This window comes from Egretta garzetta, unplaced genomic scaffold, assembly GCF_000687185.1.
Source record: "Egretta garzetta isolate BGI_Z169 unplaced genomic scaffold, ASM68718v1 scaffold250, whole genome shotgun sequence".
NCBI lineage: Eukaryota > Metazoa > Chordata > Aves > Pelecaniformes > Ardeidae > Egretta > Egretta garzetta.
The window spans coordinates 1,346,949-1,369,415 of record NW_009258294.1 but is presented as its reverse complement, the minus strand read 5'-3'; the positions used below and the strand labels follow the sequence as shown (position 1 = coordinate 1,369,415).

The 22,467-nt window shown below is 36.6% G+C and overlaps 1 protein-coding gene across 1 annotated transcript in view; it reads left to right on the top strand.

Moving 5' to 3' along the window:
• Positions 1-22,467, top strand: part of PTPRD (protein tyrosine phosphatase receptor type D) — a 230,607-nt gene that overhangs the window by 90,942 nt on the left and 117,198 nt on the right. Inside the window, exons 7-14 of the mRNA XM_035893633.1 lie at positions 1,908-2,041; positions 3,303-3,447; positions 6,828-7,133; positions 8,114-8,307; positions 12,422-12,539; positions 17,624-18,211; positions 18,644-18,741; positions 19,621-19,880. Of these exons, the coding sequence (XP_035749526.1) occupies positions 1,908-2,041; positions 3,303-3,447; positions 6,828-7,133; positions 8,114-8,307; positions 12,422-12,539; positions 17,624-18,211; positions 18,644-18,741; positions 19,621-19,880 (1,843 nt within the window). The remainder of the gene's footprint in view (positions 1-1,907; positions 2,042-3,302; positions 3,448-6,827; positions 7,134-8,113; positions 8,308-12,421; positions 12,540-17,623; positions 18,212-18,643; positions 18,742-19,620; positions 19,881-22,467) is intronic.

Genomic DNA, 22,467 nt, shown 5'->3' with positions numbered 1-22,467 from the left:
ACTCTTTGCAGTGGTGTCCTGCGACCGGACAAGGGGCAATGGGCACAAACTGAAACATAAGAGGTTGCAGTTGAATATGAGGAAAAACTTCTTTACTTTGAAGGTGTCAGAGCACTGGAACAGACTACCCAGGGGGGTTGTGGAGTCTCCTTCTCTGGTGATATTCAAAGCCTGCCTGGACGATGTCCTGTGTAACATGCTCTAGGTGAACCTGCTTTAGCAGGAGGGTTGGACTAGATGATCTCCCAAGGTCCCTTCTAACCCTTACCATTCTGTGATTCTGTGAAAATTAGAAATATTTCTGTAAAAAATACTGCGTTAGTATTTCCTGTAATTGCTCCCTGTGCTTTGTGATCTTTTCCCCTTTGCACTTCACAGTACCCAGGAAGTGTTCTCTTTTTACATCAGATGTCTTTTAGAAAAATAGCTAATTGCTCTTATCCTTTTTTTCTTCCTGTAAAGAGACTTGGTCTCCTGTTCACCCTCACTCATTTTTTCTCTGAAACAAGCAGCATCCTTCAACACCATTCCTTTTCTATTTTGTCCTGATTCTGAAAAAAAATGTGTAAATGGTAGGGACTTCCAGCCTCCATGCAGAAGCTTGAATATGCACCTCATGTTGTCAGGTTATCTGTCCATTTAAAGGTTAGATATCAAACCTGCACCAGCATACACGAGGGCAGTGTTAATCTCAGAGCGACATTCTGTAGAAGTCTGGGGAAGATATAGAATTACAATCAGAAATTATTTTTATTGTTTGCTCCGTGGTGTTTTTAAGTCTTTTACTATACAAAAGACATGTACTCGTAATGCTATAATAAGATTCTACCCTGAAAAATGATTGTGGAACGATCGTTATTGTCAGATGCTACTTGTCACACCTGTTCTCAGTATGTCCTAAGAAACGCATCTCATTTTTTTTTCTTAAAAAAATAAGAGCATGCTACATTTTATTCTTGAAAAGCTGAAATGCTATGGAAGACTGTTTCATGCCTTATCAACATCACTATTAACTGAAAGTAATGTTTTATAACTTGGGTGCTGAAATGTTTGTATACATTCCAATGACAGGGTTATATTTTGCTGTCTTTTCCCAGTCAGCCTTATTATTTGCTCTAGATTTGCAGAAGTAACTGAGAGTAACATTTAGTTTGGGTAATTTCTGTGACCATTACACAAGACATAAAAACAGTGAATGTTCTTGATGACTGGAATCAAAGTTGCATTTTTAGTTCTTGCAATTAGAAATCATTGTTGGTATAAATTCAGCTATGTTGGTAAAAATACCAATCATTAAAGAGGTAGAAATATGTCACTTAATGAGAACATTACTGAAGATCTCTTCAGTGGGTTATAACTTCTTTAGGTTTCAAAAGCATTCAATATTTAGGTGTCTTGAAGAGCAGGTTGTTATTAGTATCTTAAGTTATTTAAGACCTGCACAAACCATTTTCAGATTTGGAAATGCATGTAGTGGTTTTAACACTTTTTTTCTTGACTATTCCAGCCAATCTTACATAATACTAGCATTTCCCCATATACACATACACACACATATATATATGTATATATTTGCCATTTCAGCGTAGGTTCTTAGATTTCTGGTATTCATCACCAGGCTTCTGTTCAATAGCATTTCAGTTCTGTGTGCATTATTTATACTGTGAAGGACTTATTTAAGATCCCTGATAATTTGTAATCTGTGAACTAAATATATCTTTTTTTTTTTTTTTTCTGAGGTCAGATTAATTTATTTCATGGTACAGTTAATCAATTTGTTTAAGTTCAGTAAGTTCAATAAAAGTAATATTGTGTGAAATATTCAGATAGTGGCTTAAAAGGTTTGAAAGATAAGTGTTGAACTAGCCAAATAGACAATTGGCAACACTTCTCAACTTCTTCTTTAGTGCCTGGTCAGCCATTGAACTTCAAAGCGGAACCTGAGTCTGAAACAAGCATATTACTTTCCTGGACACCTCCACGCTCTGATACCATTTCCAGCTATGAACTGGTTTACAAAGATGGGGAGCACGGGGAGGAGGTAAATGAAAAGACTGTACATATTTTAAATACTCTTTAATGAATCAACAAAATACTGCAATGGTTTAGAATTGACAGATTAGTAACTTTCTTTAGTACAAATGCCTTGTTAACAGGTTGTTAAACGCAGCAGTCAACCTAAGGATAGACTGAGAGTGTGTAAACAGCAGAAAATGCTATTGATGGTTACCAGCCAGTAGAACTTTGCTGTTGTTCACGAGTCATACACAGAAGTCACATCCAGTTGTAGACATTGATCTTGTCTCTCCAAGCCTGTTCCTTTACAAAGGCTTGGAAGCAGAAGTGTTTTGAGGCATGTTATGGACGCATTAAGATTTTTTGCACTTACACTTGGACTTTGAAGTCTAATATCAGCCTTAGATAATTTTTGCCTCTCTCTGCTACCATGTAAGAGAGTTTTCAAGCTTCTCTAATCCTTCAATAATATTTGAGAAGAAAATAGGGTTTTTTTTCTAAAGATAAAAACCTGCTATGGGCTTTTTCTGCACCATTATTTCTTATTTCAAGAATTTTCAGTTGGAGGGCCTCTGTGGTGTTAATACTGTAGACTTTAGAATAAACTATTCTTCTGATACGGAAACTATGTGATATTGCCAGGTGTCCCAGACAAAAGAAATAAGCCAGCAGTCTCAGAAGGCAGCAGGAGAGTGTCAGCCTCATTGATTTCTCCTGCATCATCAACTCATTGCTGATGCTTCAACTGAGTTTATGGTGGCTTCACACATATCCTGTGAATGCATAAGATTATTTTGTGGAAGGGGGCCAGATCCGTATTTCACATCCAAATAGGATGCAGGCCCCTACTTAATAAGTTATCCTTTGGAGGAATTTGCTTATTAATAATTTGAACACAAATTTAACTACGAGGTTAAACCCAAGATTACTCATGTTATAAAACCCTGTACTGTCATAAGAAGTAACTATAGGTAAGGCTTTCTTCATGTATTATTGTCTGAAAAGCCTTTTATACTTTGTACACAGCTATTACTTCCTCAAACAGTCAAATAATATTTCTAGCTCTGAGTTTCACCCATTAAGCTGTCAATTTTTAATGTGTGTTTGCGAAAAGTAACATTCATTTTTGTTTTGGTTTAGTTTGGTTTTGTTCTGATGTATTTTCTTGAATGTAAATTTTTCTCAATGGAGTTATCACAATATAAAAGCATTTCTTCTATAGGCAACATAAGGAATTCACAGTCTTTGAATATTAATCAAGTCATCTTCTCATTACCTACTTTTAGCAACGGGTTTCCACTGAACCTACTACATCTTATCGCCTGCAAGGCTTAAAGCCAAATAGCTTGTACGTATTCCGTCTAGCTGCACGTTCTCCGCAAGGCCTGGGTGCTTCAACAGCAGAAATCTCAGCTAGAACCATGCAGTCAAGTAGGTGTCTTTCCTCGCTAACTTTATTCCCTTGCCTTGTGTTTCTCAAAGAGGTTAATCTCAGTAGCCGAGAGAGGCAGCAACAGAGGAAAAGGAAAATGATAAAAATACAGCATTTGTGGTGCTTAATACAGCAAAAGAATGCGTAAAATGAGTATTTTTGTAGGTTTATTGTGATCAAATTAATATAAGTTGCTTTTATATTCAGTAATATGATGCTGTCATAATAATATTTTATGTTACAATAGGATAAAATGTTTTATCATGCAATGGATGTAAATTAATAACAGTCCTCCACCCGTAAAATTCCACCTGCCCAGTGTGCAGATTTCCTGTAATGCTAGGTTGTTCCTGCAGCATCTCCCTGAAGTACAAAACATTTGTGGAGTGTGTCAGGTTGAATATTTCAGACTGTACCAAAAATTTCCTCATAACTGTTCTTCTATAGTAGCTAAAAATTCTGATTTTAAGTTAGATAGCTAGATTTTTTTTTTAATCTAGGCTTTTTATCATATTCAGTCATTTTTTACACCAGTAGAAAAACTGTTTTCTCACTGGGTGCTTATGGAAACAATGTCATGAAACTCATCCCATTTTTCTGCAAATGAGATGCAAAAATTTGTCAGGGATTTATATAAACATTTAAAACTATTTAAATTGAGACTTAATTAAACCAGTCAGGTATTCAAGAATGATATCCAGAAGTGCTACTCTTGCCTGATAACTTATGCTTTCCTGACAGTTTGCATTACACTGTGTCATTTTAAACCTTAGTGCAATTCTATTTGTATTTGTTTTAAATTACGTGGCCTTTTCTTAAAGTAATATTATTCAAAACAGAAAATTCACATTCTCAATTGACATGAGGCTTTTTAATTTGCAGTCATGCCAGATGTGATTACACCAACATTTTTTGTTAGTGTTTTATATTAATAGGAATTAGTGTGACTGGAGATACGGTGCTGCAGACCTTTAACCAAAGCTAAATGTGCTTCTGAAGCATTTATAGAGCATTTGGAATAAGCATAAAAGACGATTATATAACACAAGGCTAGTTTTAGAGATAGTGTCATGGCACTTTTTAATTTTAGTAATCCACAATCATTAATTTGATGAAGAAAAAGGTATTTATTTATTCTGGGAGCCATTTCAGCTATTTAGAATAGTCATTCTCTTATATTGGGTGAAGACTGCTTAGACTGCATACAAAATAAACACCTAGGGACCAAGGTTGCATGTTCCATATATAAGCACGTTGCCATTTTTCCCTTCTTGAGTATAAGAATATGTTATGCTTTTTTCAGCCTTTTTTCTTCAGATAGTAGGAAAACCCAATTGATTTCAGTGGGCAGACCCTGGTTATTTCCTGAAAAGACTGCAAAATCTTTTTCGCAAAAATTGTGTAATTTAAGAAAAAAGTATATGCATTAATAAAACTGATTACACAAGTAGCCTACAGGTCATCCTTAGTTACACAGATGCAATATTTTACTTTTTCAGAGTATAATGGATTATAAAAAAAAATTAATAAACTTTAATGAGTTTATTAGCAATGCTCACCAGAATATGCTATTGAATTTCATCCTGATTTCAGAGAAAGATGCTACAGGGATTTATTTCTTTACATATACGGTCCTTAAGGGACATCTTCCTTGTATTTTACTTCCTGCACAAGTCAATAGTAGAAGGGGACCAACATGTTTGGAGTACCTGATTACTGAATTAGACTTAAAAAAAAAAACAACCCCCAGTGTGATAATTCTCATCTGTCCCCCCATCCGCCTCCTCTAGTTAGTTGAAGTGCTGGTACATTCCCTCCTGTTTTCCCTTCAGAAGAGCAGTCTGCCATACTGAGTGAAAAGCCATTGATCCCTGTAGAAGAGCTGTAGGGAACTGAAAGATACATGTGTAAATGCAATAGGTCACAGCAGGGTCCTAGGCCTTCTCTGTTGCTTTAATTTTGTTTGATGTGCCTAGTATAAGTACCAGCAATCCATTTGTTTCTTTTTTCCCTTAAGAAATGGGAAGAAAATATTCGATTTTAAAAAACAAAAATTCACCATGAAGATCTTGCACCCAAAATTTATGTTTTCGTTACAAAAGAGAAGGCCAAAATAGGAAAGGAGTCCACGTCCACTACTTCTGCCAGTGAATTTGAACTATGGCTCCTTTTTTGGTGCTCTGAATGATCTCAGTTAGTAAGCATAGACTTTGGTAAGTCAAAGTGCATTTAAGCACATAAATGCATACCTAACTTTCAGTAGTTGAATTGCCTCACTGAAAGCAGTGGAATGACATACATGCTTAAATGCTCTGGAGCCTGGAAAAGGTGAATATGCTAACATACTCCTTCGAGTACAAATCAGTAAAGGTGAGCAATTTTGCTCTGGAAGATTGGTGCTGGTGACAAGAAACAAAACAAAGTGAGAATCTCTCACCGTTCTGACGTGCTGAGCTTGTGAACTCTATAAAATGAATACCTGCTTTCTTGACACATTGTTTGGGGGTAGATTTTTTTTTCCCTATAGAAGTTACCTACATTACTGGTAGGATTTAATTCTTTGCTAGCAAAGGTGTCTCCAAGAGGAGTTAAAAAAATAAAACTGACAGCTGATCTAGGGTAAGTACAAGTTACAGTCAGAATCAACAAGCCTGTCACTTTTTCCGGGTAGGTAAATCTTTGACTAAGACTTTTTTTCATCTTCTGTTGACTGCATGCTCATATATGATGGGTACTATAAATGTTTCAGTAAATACTTTACATTTGAATGTAATTTGCAGTTGACTTGTGCCAAGCAGACTCAGTTATTAAAGATAATAATAATCATAATAAATCATTTATAAGAGTGGGGAGGCTACAAAATGGCAATTTACGGAGCAATTTCTAGCAATTATTGCAAGTTTTTAGGAGTTCTGTAAAAAGAGAATTTTTCTCAAAGGAAGTAAACCCACTAGAAGGGGATATGCTCAAATTTGTAATTAAATATGTCACGTGTCATATAAAATATTATAGCTTGCACTAATTGCAAGGATTATAAAGATAGATCAGTAGTCATACAAGTGTCACGTTTTTGTTTTATTTCAAGAAGAATTTTAATTACAGGTAGGTAATATTATTTTGAGGTTTCATTTTCATATATTTCCCCTACATCCTTTTTCACCATTTAGTTGGTCTGTTCATTTTCAGTTTCCACATGTTAATAAGCCAAGGTGCATATGATTATCTGACGCTTTGCTTTTTTAAGTTTCTACTTTTTTTTGTTTGTTTCTTATTTTCATTTGGTTGTCTTTTATTTATTTTTATTTTTTCTTTTGTTCATTTTTTTCAATCACTCCTATCCTTTCACTCAAATCCTCCTTTAACCCACTACTGAAATTAGAGCCATCAGCTCCTCCTCAAGACATTAGTTGCACAAGCCCCAGCTCCACTAGCATTTTGGTAAGTTGGAAACCTCCACCGGTGGAAAAACAGAACGGCATTATCACTGAATACTCCATCAAGTATATTGGGATTGATGGAGAAGATGTCAAGCCCCATGAAATTTTGGGAATTTCCTCGGACAGTACCCAATACCTTTTGGAACACCTGGAAAAATGGACTGAGTACCGGATCTCTGTGACTGCCCACACTGATGTTGGACCTGGCCCAGAGAGCTTAGCAGTATTGATTCGGACAGATGAAGATGGTATGTTGCCTCCACTACATCAGTTTGCGCCTCTATGACTCTCTGTCGATCTGCTGTCTTTTGTATAGCCTAACAGTGTTTTTTTCTGCTCCTCTTTTTTCCCAAATCACAGATATTATCACCCTTTGAGTTTTTAATCAAAGACTTGTCCTTTCTAGACCATTTTTATATTTGATATTTTAATTTTTTTTTACCAGAAAGTACTTTTTTGTGAGTGACATGAACCTGCTGTCCCTTTGAGCCCGTACATATCCTTCTTGCTCCTCCTCTAACATAAAAATAACTCTCAGGGGAAAATCTTTCTGCCTTTTCCTTGATTTTACAGTCATTGTTATTTTTAAACACTTAATGTCTCTGAACTTTTTTTCAGTTTTTGTTTTGGTTTTTGGTTTTGGTTTTTTTTTAACTGCTTTCTTGTTCCATGTTGTGCTTTTTGATTTGGGTTTTTTTGGGTTGTTTTTTTTTCTGAGTTTTGTTTTTGATCTTGGGAAACTGATGCTCCACACACATTTTGTTTTCTTCCATGCTTGAAAGTGACCGAAGACAGCCCTATTATAAGCCTCCTTTTTATACTGCTGAAAAAAAAATGAAACAAAGAACTTAGCAAACAAAAGTAAGGGAAACTTTTTTTGAAATATTTTGTGGTTTTATTATCAGTAGCATTATTATTATTATTTCAATGATTAAAATATCTCTTTGTACTATAATGCTTTGGATCTCAAAGCATCTTCCTTGGCTTTTGTACATTTTTACATGTTTTTCTATTTCTCTAATACTCTTTTTTCTTCCATTTTTTGCATCAGTCATGTTTTTTGATCTTTTCACTGAAATGTAGAGCAGATTGGTTGAGCATTTTCATTTGTTGAACAATTTGTATTCTTCAAAGAAAGCATAGTGAGTCTGCCCTTTTGAAAAAAAAGCAAAAGACATGGGTGGAACAGGTGCCTGTAATTCTCTTCTGTCCAATGATGTTGTTCCAGTTCCTAGTGGTCCTCCTCGCAAAGTCGAGGTAGAGGCTCTCAACTCTACTGCTGTTAAAGTGTCATGGCGCTCGCCAGTACCCAATAAGCAGCATGGTCAGATCCGAGGATACCAGGTCCACTACGTGAGGATGGAAAATGGAGAGCCAAAGGGTCAGCCCATGCTAAAGGACATCATGCTGGCTGATGCACAGGTAATTAGGGCATTTTATGATTTTTTTCTAGGTCACAGTGAAAACATTTTGTGTACCAGAGAATAACCCAGAACTGCCTTTTTCTTTCTTTCTATATTTCAGCCTACCAACTAACATTTTTTATCTTTAACAGCCTTTTTTTCACAATATTTGTATTTAAAGATTCTTGGGCCAAACCTAGGTACCCTTTTCTGAATAAGTGTGCAACTAAATGCTAAGCTATGTCGTTCTGCTGGCTCCCTTAAACCTGGAGCCTTCACCCTATACCTATGCTCTGAAGTTTTAAAGCATCAGGGAGATCTGAGCGAGGTCACAGTCAGTGTAGCAAACTGCACTGCCTGATTTACCCACCTGGTATTTCTTCATTTCAGTGGAGAACCTAGAGTCATTAGAAGCCTGTGTTAGCCCATTATTTCAGTGTTTCTGTCATTAGCATGTACCCGCTCACCATGCATTTCACAGGAAATGAATTTATTAGTGCAACTTTAGAAATCACCAAGGTATTTATACTTGTCATTATTCATGTCAATAATTGTGCAATAAAATGAGGAGCTTGGTTTAAATAGGTCTGGGGTTACTTCTATTGCAAAATTTCCCATCTGTTTTATAAATTATGAGACATGATGAAAACAAAAGCCTGATCATATCAAGTTCAAATAGCTTTCTGAAATAGGATTTTACTGATTGGGATACACTAGTGTTCTGTAAAACTGAAGATTTCTAAAGCTGCTGGTACTGGAGGATTCCTCCTACATTGAAACTATTATCAAGAACACACCTGTCACTGCTAGCTCTCAATTTATGACTGGAATGACTGGAAATGATAATTATCAACCAAGCATAAAGTAGAGTTATATTTGCTTCTTAAGCATTTTATTTGAATAAATAAATGGGGTTTGGATTCTTTCGCTTCCTCTTCCACTCTTAGATCTAAATTTCAGCTCTGCAGATACCTTTTTTGAGAACAGGTATCCTATACCTACATTTTGCTGATGACCCTGTTCTCAAAGTATTGTCTCTGTTCCTGGAGGTCTTTGTTGCAGTTTTACCTGCCAGTCTGTGTATCTGTATGTACTTACTATTTTGCAAAACATGGTGTTCTTACAGCTTAAATTCAGTGGGCAGAAAGATGGAAACAGGTGGGGAGGTAGGAAGGGAAAGGGAAAAGGGAGAGGAGGTGGAAAAGGAAATGCTACTGCACTTTGGTTCTCCCATTCCTTGCACAGATTTTCACATTCCACCTCTGTGTGGTAATAGTTTAAAATAATTTTAAACACTAGAAGGTCAGAAATGGGAGACTAGATGAGATACTGGAGCCCAAATATCATAAAGGCAAAAGTCATATTTCTTTTTTTGCCAAATTTGGCTTTGACATGCCTGTTTGCCATTGGTTCACTCTGGATAGTCACCTCCTTTCTTGTCCCGCTGCTCCTTTCTGCCTACCATACTTCTGTGATTCATGTGATCAGGGCTTGTGCAGGTATGAAGACCTTGATGGTAAAAGATCAGTATGGTTAGCTTTCAAAGCTAAAAAAATCTAGCTATTAGTTTAAATAAGGCATTGAATTCATTTAGGAAACTCAAGCATATAGCCTAGTGACGTGATTAAATAAACCAGGTAGCCTTTAATTCTGCCTTGGTAGCTTTTACTAATACAATCTATTATAAGATATTACTACATGGTACAAGAGGATTCATTACTTCTTTCATCTTTCAAGGAAAGTGAAGTGGCTGTTTTTTAGAAACAGAAATGTAATAAAAAATGCCTGGCCTGGTTTCATTAACCAAATTGTACGTAGTTCTACACATTTAATTCAAATCGTACATGATTTTTGCAGACATCTTCCATATTTATTTTACTATTTAGAAGAAAACATTACCTCAACCAGGCTACAAATCTCTTCATTTCTTTTGTTTTTCCTTCCAACATTCTTTACTCTCAATCAGTGGGAATATGATGATACTACTGAACATGTGAGTAGTTTTTGACTGGCCAGAAAAACAGTGTGTGTTGGGTTTGGGATTGGGTTTTTTGGGGGTTTTGGGGGTTTTTTGCTTGTTTGCCTGTAGTGTCCTTTCTCCTTTTATACAGTTTGGTGGTTTTTTTTTTCTGTCATTTGCACAAGCGCATGCTTCTAACATCAAAGGTTTTTCCCTTATGACACTTTTTTCTTTTTTTTTTTCTTTTTTTTTTTGTTTGTTTTGTTTTCTTTTCCCAGAGAGAGTGGGGGTTACTCTTGCTTGCATGTTCTGGGGTTTAGCATGATGCCAAAATGTGCAGAACTGGTTTGTGTTTTCTTTTTTTTTTTATGGCTGTCACTAACTTTGCCTCACAATTTCCTGTTTACGAGAAGGTGTTAGAAGAATAAAACAAAGGTGGTCCAGAGTTGTGTAGCAATAGTCAGGTTTTTCTGTATTCATTCTAAGGTTAACATTTTTTTGTGTAGCTGAAAGTTGAAGTCAGTTGTGCTTTCTTCTTGGTAATTTGATAAATGTATTTTGTATGCTATCAGGAAAGCCAAAAGCCCTGTAGTATTTATGCCTAAGTAATAGTGTTTGCTGTATCCAAATCACATTTAAACAACACTACTACATGCAATCATATCTCTTACACCATGAAATGCTGTTTGTTTTAGATGAGGCTAATATCTTCATCATTGTTTACAAGGATGACATTTTTTTTTTGCCTTTTGTAATTTTACTCCATTAATATCAAGTGCTGCTTCCTTATGAAAGATGCGATTTCTGTCTTACTGATTTTGGCCTTTAGGGTAAATTCAATTCTGAGATAGAGTCTAAGGAGGAGTGTTTCTTGTAGGTTTTTTCAATGTGCTTTTATTTTATTTGAGCTATTTTGCCCACTCATTCTGATTATTACCTTGTTATTTCTATATTGCTAATAAATGACTGTAAATACAATACTGAATTCTAATCACATCCGTACTAAGCTCATGCCCACTATCTTGAAATATCCATTTACTGTGGATAGTCTGACCCATAATTTTTATATTAACTTCTATGGTTCTTGCATCTGAGGGGTGTGTGATTGCACATTTGCTATTTATTCTAGATGCATAAATATACCTGTCTGGCAGCAGTGAAATGTAATGTAAATCCATTCATTCAGGCATGTGTAAATGCAAAGGAGTGGTCTAGTGGTTACAGACTGGAAACTGAGCAGTCAGGAACTTTGGGCCAGTCAGTTGCCTCCAAATACTCTCCTTTTACATTTGCATATAAAATTTACTTGTATCATGAGTGCCAAGGCTTAAATTCCTCTGGCTGCCTTTATAGCATGACATAAGTTTAGTTCATTGCAAGTGGTTGGCCCTTCACCATCTTCTGTGTGTGTATACATGTGTGTGCACGCGCATGTGTAAAAAGTTTCCCCTCGCTTTGACACATACAGTTTGATCTTGCTCCCGTGCACTTGTGCTAAATGAAGAGCTACTTGTTTTGTAGCTGCTGTCATTTGAGGGCTGTCAGACTTATTCTCTGAGCAGATTCTTAGTGGTATTTTAGGTAGTTCTTTTAGACCTGAAAGTGAGTTGTTTCTGAAGTCCTTTGAGATATTTAGATGCAGAGTCCAACCAGTGACACAGGTTGCAATAGAAGAGTTAGGAAAGTAACACGGCTTTTTTGTTCAGCTGAACCATCATTACTTACAAAGTGTGGATACAAATGCAACACTCTTCTTACTAGGCGTTTTATTACTATATTAGTGATATCCTGTAAATGACTTAAGTTAAATGGAGTTTCTTATATCTACATATGCATGCATTTCACAGTATCAGTAGTATTCCCCAGGCAAGGTATTTCAGAAGGCTTTACTCACTGTTCACACCACTAAGCGTTTGGCCTTGTGCCTTAAACTACCTGAGGCATGCTATTTAGAAGTGTGCAGTCTTCTGTTGCTTAAGTGAGTGAAACATCTTGCATTATGAAGTATTTCACACAGAACAATCTGTTGGTGCTCTCAAATGCTTGCTATCACTGCCAGTAGAACACAAATGTGCTCACTGTGTGTAATACACAGGGATTCTCTGAAGGATTCTGTGATCTTCTGGAAAACAATCTATTTTTAATAAATTGTTATTGTTTTATTTTATCTTAGGAAATGATAATTTCTGGGCTTCAGCCTGAAACTACATACTCCTTCACTGTAACAGCCTATACAACAAAAGGTGATGGAGCACGGAGCAAGCCCAAACTCATATCTACTACTGGTGCAGGTAATACTCACATACCTGTTAATCTCTGAATATATGCCTTGACTTTTCCTCCTAGTGTTTTGCTCCAATTTGGAAGTCTCCTGTTCTGTAAAAACTGTTTATAGGATGTAGAGTTTCCTGTTTCAGTATTTGGACCTTCATTTATTTAGATAAAAATAGAACAAGTGTTCCCCTTTGTCCCTTTCTCCGTTCAAGATGTGGCCAAAATGTAATACTGAACTTTACACTTTCTAGTAGCCCTTCCATTCTGATTGGTGTCTTTGTGGTGAGGAAGAAAAAAAAATGAAATTCAGAGCTGAGAAGGATATTTGAAAAACTTGTGAAGGGCTTTCCTGGTCTTTGTGAGAGCAGCAATGCTGCTGCCTGTCAGTAAGAACACTGAAGGAATCTATCTGTAGGACAGTCACGACTTATCTCAGAAGAATGTGATTATTAAAGCAGAGAATTAGAAAATGGAATGAAAGTCCAGCCTGTGAAACCCTGAAGCCCATATTACTTCTGTGGCAGTTTTGAGGCATAAACTGGGGCAAAATACACCATGCTACTGTGTTCAGTCTGCATTTGGTCACAGGTGGTACTAGATAGTGGGTATCTGACTGTGTGACCAATTCAGCTGATTCATTTAGCACTGAAGAGATAAACTGAATTGCTTTTAGATGAGGAACAAGGTTTTTTTTTTTTTTTAAATTTAAATGGTTCACTGTGGCACAGCTTTACCAAATGAAGCCACGCAGCCTTAGTATGGTGTTCACCTACAGGTGTTCTCAGCCTGTAGGTCTTCATTTTCTGGGTTTTGTAGTATAGCCATTAATGATATTCCATTACAATCACATGGAAACCTTCGTAGCACCGTTACAAGCTCTCTTAATGACAGTGTATTGTTTATGCTAATCCATAAAGTCCAAAAGACATATCTATTTGTAGTAATGTAATGTATCAATTTTTAAAACAATCACTAAATGTAAACCACATCTTGTACTAACGTCAGAAAAATTTATATCCTTGTCTCATCAGCTTCTTTGGAAAAATATCAGTCCTGGTGGCTAGATATATCATAATTTCATTTCAGATTTTAGAGTACCTTCTAGTCATTACTCTTGGCTGATGTTGAAACTTACCCTCCGACTTCTTACCTTTCCTGAATTCTCATGGTCTTGGAAAAAAAGTGATATATACTTCTTGCTTGCATTTGAACTTGATTTAAGAAAAAGGATACTTGATCCATTATTCTTTTTAAAGTTCAGTTCCCAATTTAAATAAACACAATTATATAGATTATGTTTTGGTCAGTTTCTAGGCGTAAACGTAGGCTATGCAAACCTGCTTGCAAAACTTAAAGCTTCTGTGCATTTAGTCCTTATTGACTATTTATGTTTCACTCTTTCAAGATCTCTGATGCTTCTACTTTAGAAAGACAAAAAAATCCCATGTCCCATAAAACACTGAGTGACTGAAGAGCAATTGAGAATCAGAGGCATGCCTGTAATTGTAATACATATTACACTGTTCTTGCTGTTTGCTTCACTCTGTGGACAAGGAATGTCTGTTCCTGGTCTCCAGGATAACAGCTAGTTACCATTTTGCTCCTTCATACACTCCAGACTGTATGAACACCTCTTCACTTGCTGTTACAGCTTGCTGTGGTTGAGCTCTCTTTTGTAAGGAAAACTCATATGCAGGTTTTTGAAAAAGGAGGCAATAAATATAGTCAATACCAAAAGTTTCCAGCTCACTGTCTTTCTGTGAGAATACATCAGGCAGGTGAAGGAATGATGCATTAATACCAGAGGCTTGTAGGTCTGCAACACACCCTCCTATTCTCTAAGAGTTTCCATTTCATTTTTTTTTTTTCCTAAAAACGTGCTATTCAAATACCACATAAAGCAAATGAAGAGTCTGACTTTCTAGTCTAATTTTTAAAGGTTTAAATCAGGTGCAGCTGTATCAGAATGAGTGAGATTATATCCGTAAAAGACATGAAAGGAGAATAAAGGTCTAAATGTTTACTGGAGAAGCTTACTATTCATAAGTTATTCAGATGATAAGTAACCATTCAGCTGTGTCCAGTTAGTGATATAAAAGAATCATTTACATTTCTAGATGGGAAAGATTTACCAAATATAAGTGAGCCTACAGTACAGTAACTGCAGTTATTAGTGAAGTCACTGAATGTGGTTAATGTTTTTACTCCAGAGTTGTCTGGTATTCAATTTCCTTTCCTATCTTTTGAAATCAGATGGAAGAAAAAATATTACTGAACATTTCCAAGTCAAAGTATTTGAAAATTTTAAAGTGCTTGGCGCAGAAGTTACAAAATATGTGATTAACAAGACTTTGATAAAAATTAAGACCTACTAGTCAGTGATATCACACAGTTTTTATGGAGAATTTAGTCAGACCTTCAATTCCTGGGTCGTAGTAGTTGAAGAATCTCATAGCACAACAGCTTGTCCATTATTTGGAATTTACTTTCTGTGCTGGACAGCACTCTTGAAATACGAGAGTGTTTCAGATAAGATGAGAAAATATACTCTAGGATGGTGGGTGGTGTACCGTATCACAGCTAACAGAAACTTCAGGTAACTTGGCAAAGGCAGCTTACATGACCTTCTAGTAGTAACGGCATACCATTACAACTGTTTGATGTAATGACTGTTGCAAAGGGGTGTGCGAGGGACATTTTGCTGTGTAGTAACGGCTGTGGACTTCACTAGATCAGACAACCTATTTTCTCATTGGCAATTCAATTTCATTTGGGTTTATGGCAAATTCAGGTATTATTATCAGAAGAAGTTTCTAGGTAGAGCTATTCCATGACGCTACTGTGTATAGGAACGCACAGAATCTTGCCATTCTTCCCACAAGACTGTAATATTCACAAGTGATCATACTAAAAGAAAATGTTAACTGAAAGCTATCTGGAAATGAGAAGAGAGAAAACTGTTTTCTTTCTCTATCAATAGTTGCATGTTAACAAAAAGGAAATTCATATACTTCAGAAAATCAGATAGGCTCCATATTTTTAAAAAAAAAAAAAGTGACCATTGTTATTTCCCATTTTAATCACAGAGTATTTTGTTGGATAAATAAGCTTTATTAGTTGCCCTGTTCTGATCAAGAGCAAGTAGTAATTTCTTTCTTTCTCTGTAGTTACCATAAAGGTTAAAAAGTAGTTCTAACTGTGAGGTCTACCACAAGAAAAAAAAGCAATTTATCACAAAAATAATTTAGTGACCTCTTCCAGCAGTCTCTCCTCTAGAAAGCTGAAGGAGTTATTATTCTATTTGTGTGGACTACTCTTCTCTTTCATATGCTCCATTGGTTTCAGTAATAGTTATAATGTAAAGAAAAATACGGCCTGCAAAAGGCCTTCACAGCTTTTCTTTGTTCTGTAAAGGCTTGTAATAATCAATGAAGAAAAGTCATAACTAACCAGAGAGATATTCTTTACACAGTAGAAAGTGTCGGAAAAAAACCTTACAGAATTCCTGAGAATAATACTTGCAGGTGAACTAGACATTTAAAAGCAATGATATTGGGAAAACTTATATAAAAAATAGGTATAATTCTTATGCAATTAGAAGCAATGTCACAACTTATGACAGATATAATGAGGAAAGAGCTTATTAAATGCAGAATTTTCTTCAAGCCATGCCACTCCTCCCTTCTTATTCCTAATTCGGTATGGAATGGTAGTTAGAACTTCTGACAATAAGAATCTGATTTCCTGGGTGCCTGAGAACTGAAGATAAGTAATAAAATCCATTGAAGTGTTTAAATACAGGAACCAGAGCTCACAGGGCAGCAGTTACATTCACGTGGGAAGGCTTTGAATGCGGATGGAACTAATTAGTCTTCATGGAAGACTATGTTATTGTGGTAATACTAGTCTGAAAACTATTCTGGTCTCTTGACCTCACAGGCATTGGTACACAATGAACACCACAGTTCTAAATAGTTATGGATATGCTTCATTATCAAATAAGTCACTGTAATAGAAACAGACTATTTTGAAATATAAATATTAATGAAAATATAAATTAAATATATATAAAAATGAATATGAATAAATGACTACATAAAAATAAATATATCCATTAAATAGAAACAGTAGATGACAACAATTGATATCAGGACTCCAAAAATGTGCACCATATAAGCTGTATAATGGGATTTCCCCCTCGATTAGGGCTAATTCAATCCTCTAGACTGAATGTCCTCACCACACTTAAAGCCTGAACTTCTCTGAAAGACAAATCATCAGTTTGAATCAATAGGTCCCCGTTAAGGATTTGAGTGTATCTGGTGTGCAGGTTAAGAAGAAGTTCCAGTTTAGTCGTTTTCAGAAAAAATCCAGTTCATGTGCACCAAGACCATGCTGGAAACTAAATCATATGTGATAAGCAATCAAGAAATTATATTCCAAGCAATGCTACCACTCCAAGCTGAAACAGCCCATACTGGAGGCGATTTGTGTATGGAAAGTGGAATGGTAGGGTTCGATCATATGTAGTAATGATTGTTGATGACAAGGTTGGTCTGATTTCCTTTCTACCACATTTTAGCTATCAATGACAAAAGTTATGTTAGACACCTCTAGAAACTTGTAATTTCTCCATTATTATTATTACTACTACTACTACTATTATTATCATTAATTATTTTTCCATTTACAGGAATGGCAGGAATGTGCCTTGGATTAAATTAATGAATACTTATGACAATACTCTTTTTTTGCAAGCAAGGATTTGTAAGTGAGACAGAACCATTCATAAGATGTCTGTATGAAGTTTTACTTCTTCACTTGTGTTCCTAAGTTCTGTGCCTCTGAATGTTCTCTGTATTTAGAAATAATGGTAAGGGAAGAGGACAACAAACAGTAAATGGCTTTACTGTCATAGTTCATTATACTATATGACTCAGTAGTGCAGGAGGCAGACATTATTTCTTCCATAAGATAGTAATTTGTGGAACTAAGAGTGAGGGAAGAGAAAATTTATCCCGATTCCTGCTAAAACTAGCCTCAAGAATTGTACATGCAATTCTGTTTGTGTTTATCATCTTTAAATAACATTGTGCTACAGTTCCAGGCAAACCTCGGCTTGTGATTAGCCACACACAGATGAACACGGCTCTAATTCAGTGGCACCCTCCTGTGGACACTTTTGGCCCGCTGCAGGGTTATCGTCTGAAGTTTGGTCGCAAAGACGTGGATACATTTACGACCATGGAGTTCTCAGAGAAGGAAGATCACTTCACGGCCACAGACATTCACAAAGGAGCTTCTTATGTCTTCAGGCTCTCAGCTAGAAATAAAGTGGGCTTTGGGGAGGAGATGGTTAAAGAGATTTCTGTTCCTGAAGAGGTACCCAGTGGATTTCCCCAAAATCTTCACTCGGAAAGCTCTACTTCTACATCAGTTCAATTAACTTGGCAGATGCCACTCTTGGCAGAGAGAAATGGCATTATCACCAAATATACCATCTTGTACAGAGATATCAATGTTGCTTACCAGCCAGTTGAACTCCCTGTTGTTCCCGCTGATACCACTATGACACTTTCTGGCTTAAAACCAGATACCACATATGATGTAAAAGTACGTGCCCACACAAGCAAAGGGCCTGGTCCATATAGTCCAAGTGTCCAGTTCAGGACACTACCCGTGGATCAAGGTAGGATTTGTCTGCTTATGGCGTTGACCTTTAAAGGAGTATCAGTCTTTGGATATCAGTATTTTTGAAGCTCTAAATAAAACTGACCGGCCCATTCATAAAAATAGGTTCATCAAATACAAAAGGTAAAGTATGTGAATCTTAATATGTTTTGGATGCCTTAGAATTCAGTTGTCCCTTGCCAAGCCAGTTCTGGCTAACATCTTCACAGTTTTTTCAGGTAAGGAAAATGTACGTATTGGGTTGTCACTAGATAAGAGTGAGAGTGAGTTAAAACATGATATTTAAATATGAGCAAACAGGTAGGACAATGGAGTCTTTGTTGGTTTTTGGCCTCAAAGGAGAGCTAATACTCCCAGATAGCAGTGGAAAGATGACAAGGTCTAAGCTCCAAGATGTTGTTTATATACATTGTTTCTTTTTTTCCAGCAGTGTTTGCAAAAAATTTTCATGTTAAAGCGGTAATGAAGACTTCTGTTTTGCTGTCCTGGGAAATTCCAGAAAATTACAATTCGGCCTTGCCTTTCAAAGTAAGTTACTTTCCATTTGTACGAGAGAAAATAAGAAACTAGAGGATGTCCTTCACCTGGTTAAAGTAGCTTACTGAATATGTGGGTTTTCTTGGTATTGCTGTATTTAAGAATGCAAACTAATGAGTAATATTGGCCCAAGCTGTTAAATTCAGTCATTTGGCAATATGAGTCTTCCACTGTTGTGGCAGTATTTCCAAGGCAGGCTTATACTGGTTGTTATGCATGGTATGAACACCTTGCTAATTTATAGTTCATTGCTGTGATATTTTAGAGAAAATAGTGAAGAAAAAAAAAAGAATAATTTTCTTCCTTTTTTTAGTCATTTCTGTAGTGACTGTAACTGAGTACCATTTTGGTTTTTGCCTCCTATTATTTACAACAACATATTTTTGCATTATAACTCTCTTACTCCACTAACTATAGCACTAGCAAGATAAAGAAACTCAATGTAACCTGCAGTCTGGCTGGCATTTATTCTGCATTTCTTCATCACTTGTGTCAACTCAGGCAGTGGTGAGTGAAGAGCAGTACTTTATGAACTAAATATTGCAAAAACCTTTCTGAATAAGAAGTGTAAATGAAAAAGTCAAGGTACCTTTAACAAGAAGTGTGCCTTCATATAAATGCTGGATTGAAGAAAAACTACTGAATTAGAGTAAGAGAAATTGGCTTTTAGGAGTGCTTCACTGCTTTAAATTAATGTAGTTCTTTTTTTCTCTGAAAGTGAGAAGTGAGTTCAGTACTATCTTCCAGCCTAAAATACCCAGTAACTTTCCTTTTAAATTTATAGCTAGATTCATTCCTGAATTCAGTGTGACAATATCAGTTACCTTCTTTTAGTGACCAAAACCACCTTCAATTTATATGTTGACTTAGATCCTTTATGATGATGGGAAAATGGTGGTGGAAGTTGATGGACGTGCTACTCAAAAGCTGATCACTAACTTGAAGCCGGAGACATCGTATTCATTTGTGCTGACGAACAGAGGGAATAGTGCTGGTGGTCTTCAGCACAGAGTGACAGCAAAGACTGCACCAGACGTGCTTCGCACCAAGCCAGTCTTCATTGGAAAGACCAACTTAGATGGCATGATAACTGTGGAACTTCCGGAAGTACCTTCAAATGAGAATATAAAGTGAGTGAATGAATGACATTTTTATCCCCCAAGAGATGATTATTCTTACTGTCAATAAAATCTAGAGCTGTAGTGGTGGACCAGGGCTTTATTCTTTATAACGGTACAGAGTACAGCACTCTGCAGTGGTATTATTTAGACTAATATTGGACTAATATTTGACAATACTGAACTTAGGAGGTGCTGTTGACTCTCTGGAGGGACAAGAGGCCTTGCAGGGAGATCTAGATAGATTGGAGCATTGGACAATCATTGATGGCATGAAATTTAGCAAGAATAAATGCCAGATTCTGTTGTTAAGGTACTTGAGTGTGTCCAGAGGAGGGCAACAAAGCTGGTGCAAGAACTGGAAGGCATGGACTGTGAGAAGTGGCTGGGGACTCTGGGGTTGTCTAGTTTGGAGAAAGGGAGGCTGAGGGGCAACCTCATTGCTCTCTGCAGCTTCCTGAGGAGGGGAAGCGGAGATGGAGGTGCTGAGCTCTTCTCCCTGGGATACAGTGATAGGATGCATGGGAATGGTTCAAAACTGCACCAGGGGAGGTTTAGACTGGACATTGGGAAGCATTTCTTTACCGACGTGGTGGGCAAACACTGGAATAGGCTTCCTAGAGAGGTGATTGATGCCCCAAGCCTACCAGTGTTTACGGTGCATTTGGACAATGCCCTTAACAAAAGGCTTTAACTTTTGGTCAGCCCTGAAGTGGTCAGGCAGTTGGACTAGATGATCATTGTAGGTCCCTTACAGCTGAAACTATTTTATAAACTTGTCACTTAGCAAAGTATGTAAGACTGAGTAAAATCTAGATGGAAATATATGGAGGAGGTTTGTACTTCAGTTTGTAGTTGTTTCTCAGAGTACTTCTGTGTTTCATCACTGATTTCAAATAGCACAGAAGGATTAAGGAAGCCAAGTGTGGTTTGAGCAATGTATCCTCTCAAGAAGAACGGATAACCCGTCAATGGGTAGCTACCCTGCTGCAGCACCTTGAAGTACTCTGGCTCAGTCATTTCAGATTTACGTGGAGTTATAAAGAATTGTTACTGCACTTGTATTAATTCAGTTTAATTAATTCTGATTTTTTTTTGTTAAATCTCAGGTCCTCTCCACTGGTCTCAGAGAGAAAACAGGAGATTTTGCTGAAAAAATTTTGCAGAGTTTACTAGAGTTTACTTAGATTTTCAGGGAAAAGGTGCTGTGGAGATTTAAACAGCAGATATAGGACTAAAGAGCTGACAGCACACAGTCAGCAGGGATTAGAAAGGTTAGGCAATAAAGATTTGCCAAGAAAACATGAAGCATGGTACAATCAATAAGTGTTATTGCTCTGCTTATAGTGATTCTGGTTGGTCTATAAGGTTCCCACGTGTAATGTAAAGGAAATGGGGAGGAAAATGAGCAAGTCATTAAATATTGTTCGGAATTCAACTTGTCCTCTCCCTGGTGGATTTTTACTGACGGCTTTGTAGAAGGCTGCTCCCCTTTTTCATTACTGACTGAGGATTTTGAGGCAGGTGAGGTCAAGAAAGAAATGACTTTGAGACATTAAAAGGATGAAAAACTGAAAAATGTAGCCATTATCATTCGATTGAGTAAGATGCGGTCAGTAACAAATGCAGCTAAGGAAGACTGAAGATGGAATGAGTCAAAAAAGATTTATGAGGCAGAGCATTCACAGAGAGAAAAAAGTGCAGGGTAGCTGGTCAAACAATAGCAGAAGATAGCAGTGGAAAAAGAGCCAATGTCCTTCCTTTTATGTAGTGTAAAAAAATGAAACAGGCTAAGTGACATTAGGAAAGGTACATTAAACCTATGACATATAACTGCCAATTTTGCAAATAATGTATTTCTGCCTTCTGTATCTATTTCCTAAGAAGATGTGATCAGGCTTGAGACAGAAAAACAAAACAACAAAAAAAGGATTGACTTGACCCTTAGAAGCGAGCATACCAAAGCAACTGCATACTGAACAGAAAAAGCTTACCTGATGCTTGCTAAAATAAGTAAGATTATTGCAGCTCTAGTTTTATATGGGAAGAACAATTTTGTGTGATAGTTGACATTTTTACAGTTGCTCTTCATCTATGGGTACATTATATGCTCATGATTGTCTCTACCTTAGTGTGAAGTACTATACACTGCGAATGTTTCAATAATACTAATTACACAGGAGTTGAAACAGTTAAGGGTTTGCTCTAATGAATTATAGGTAAATACTAGTGGGATTGAGGGTAATGTAAGAGCATTTGTGATTTATTAAAAGTGGTAGAAATAATTTTCATTATTTCAATGTTTGATGGTGATAAAGCATAGAAATTGGTGCAGAGCTCACCTTATGCTTGGTAAAATGGATCTCTTTTGCTGGCATCATTTCAAGTGAGCAATTTCTTCATTTTCCTGTAGTATTTTGCACTAATCCAAAGCAATTTTTATGTGGAAAGGACAGTTCCATGTTTCTCTGAATCTCTTCCATCTTTGCAAAGTCTTAGATAAAACCAGCGTTTTATGGAAGACTTTGGCTTTGTAAAACTCAGTAGTTAAAGCAATATCCAAGGAAAACCTCCATTTCTCACCTCCCCTCACCCCCCC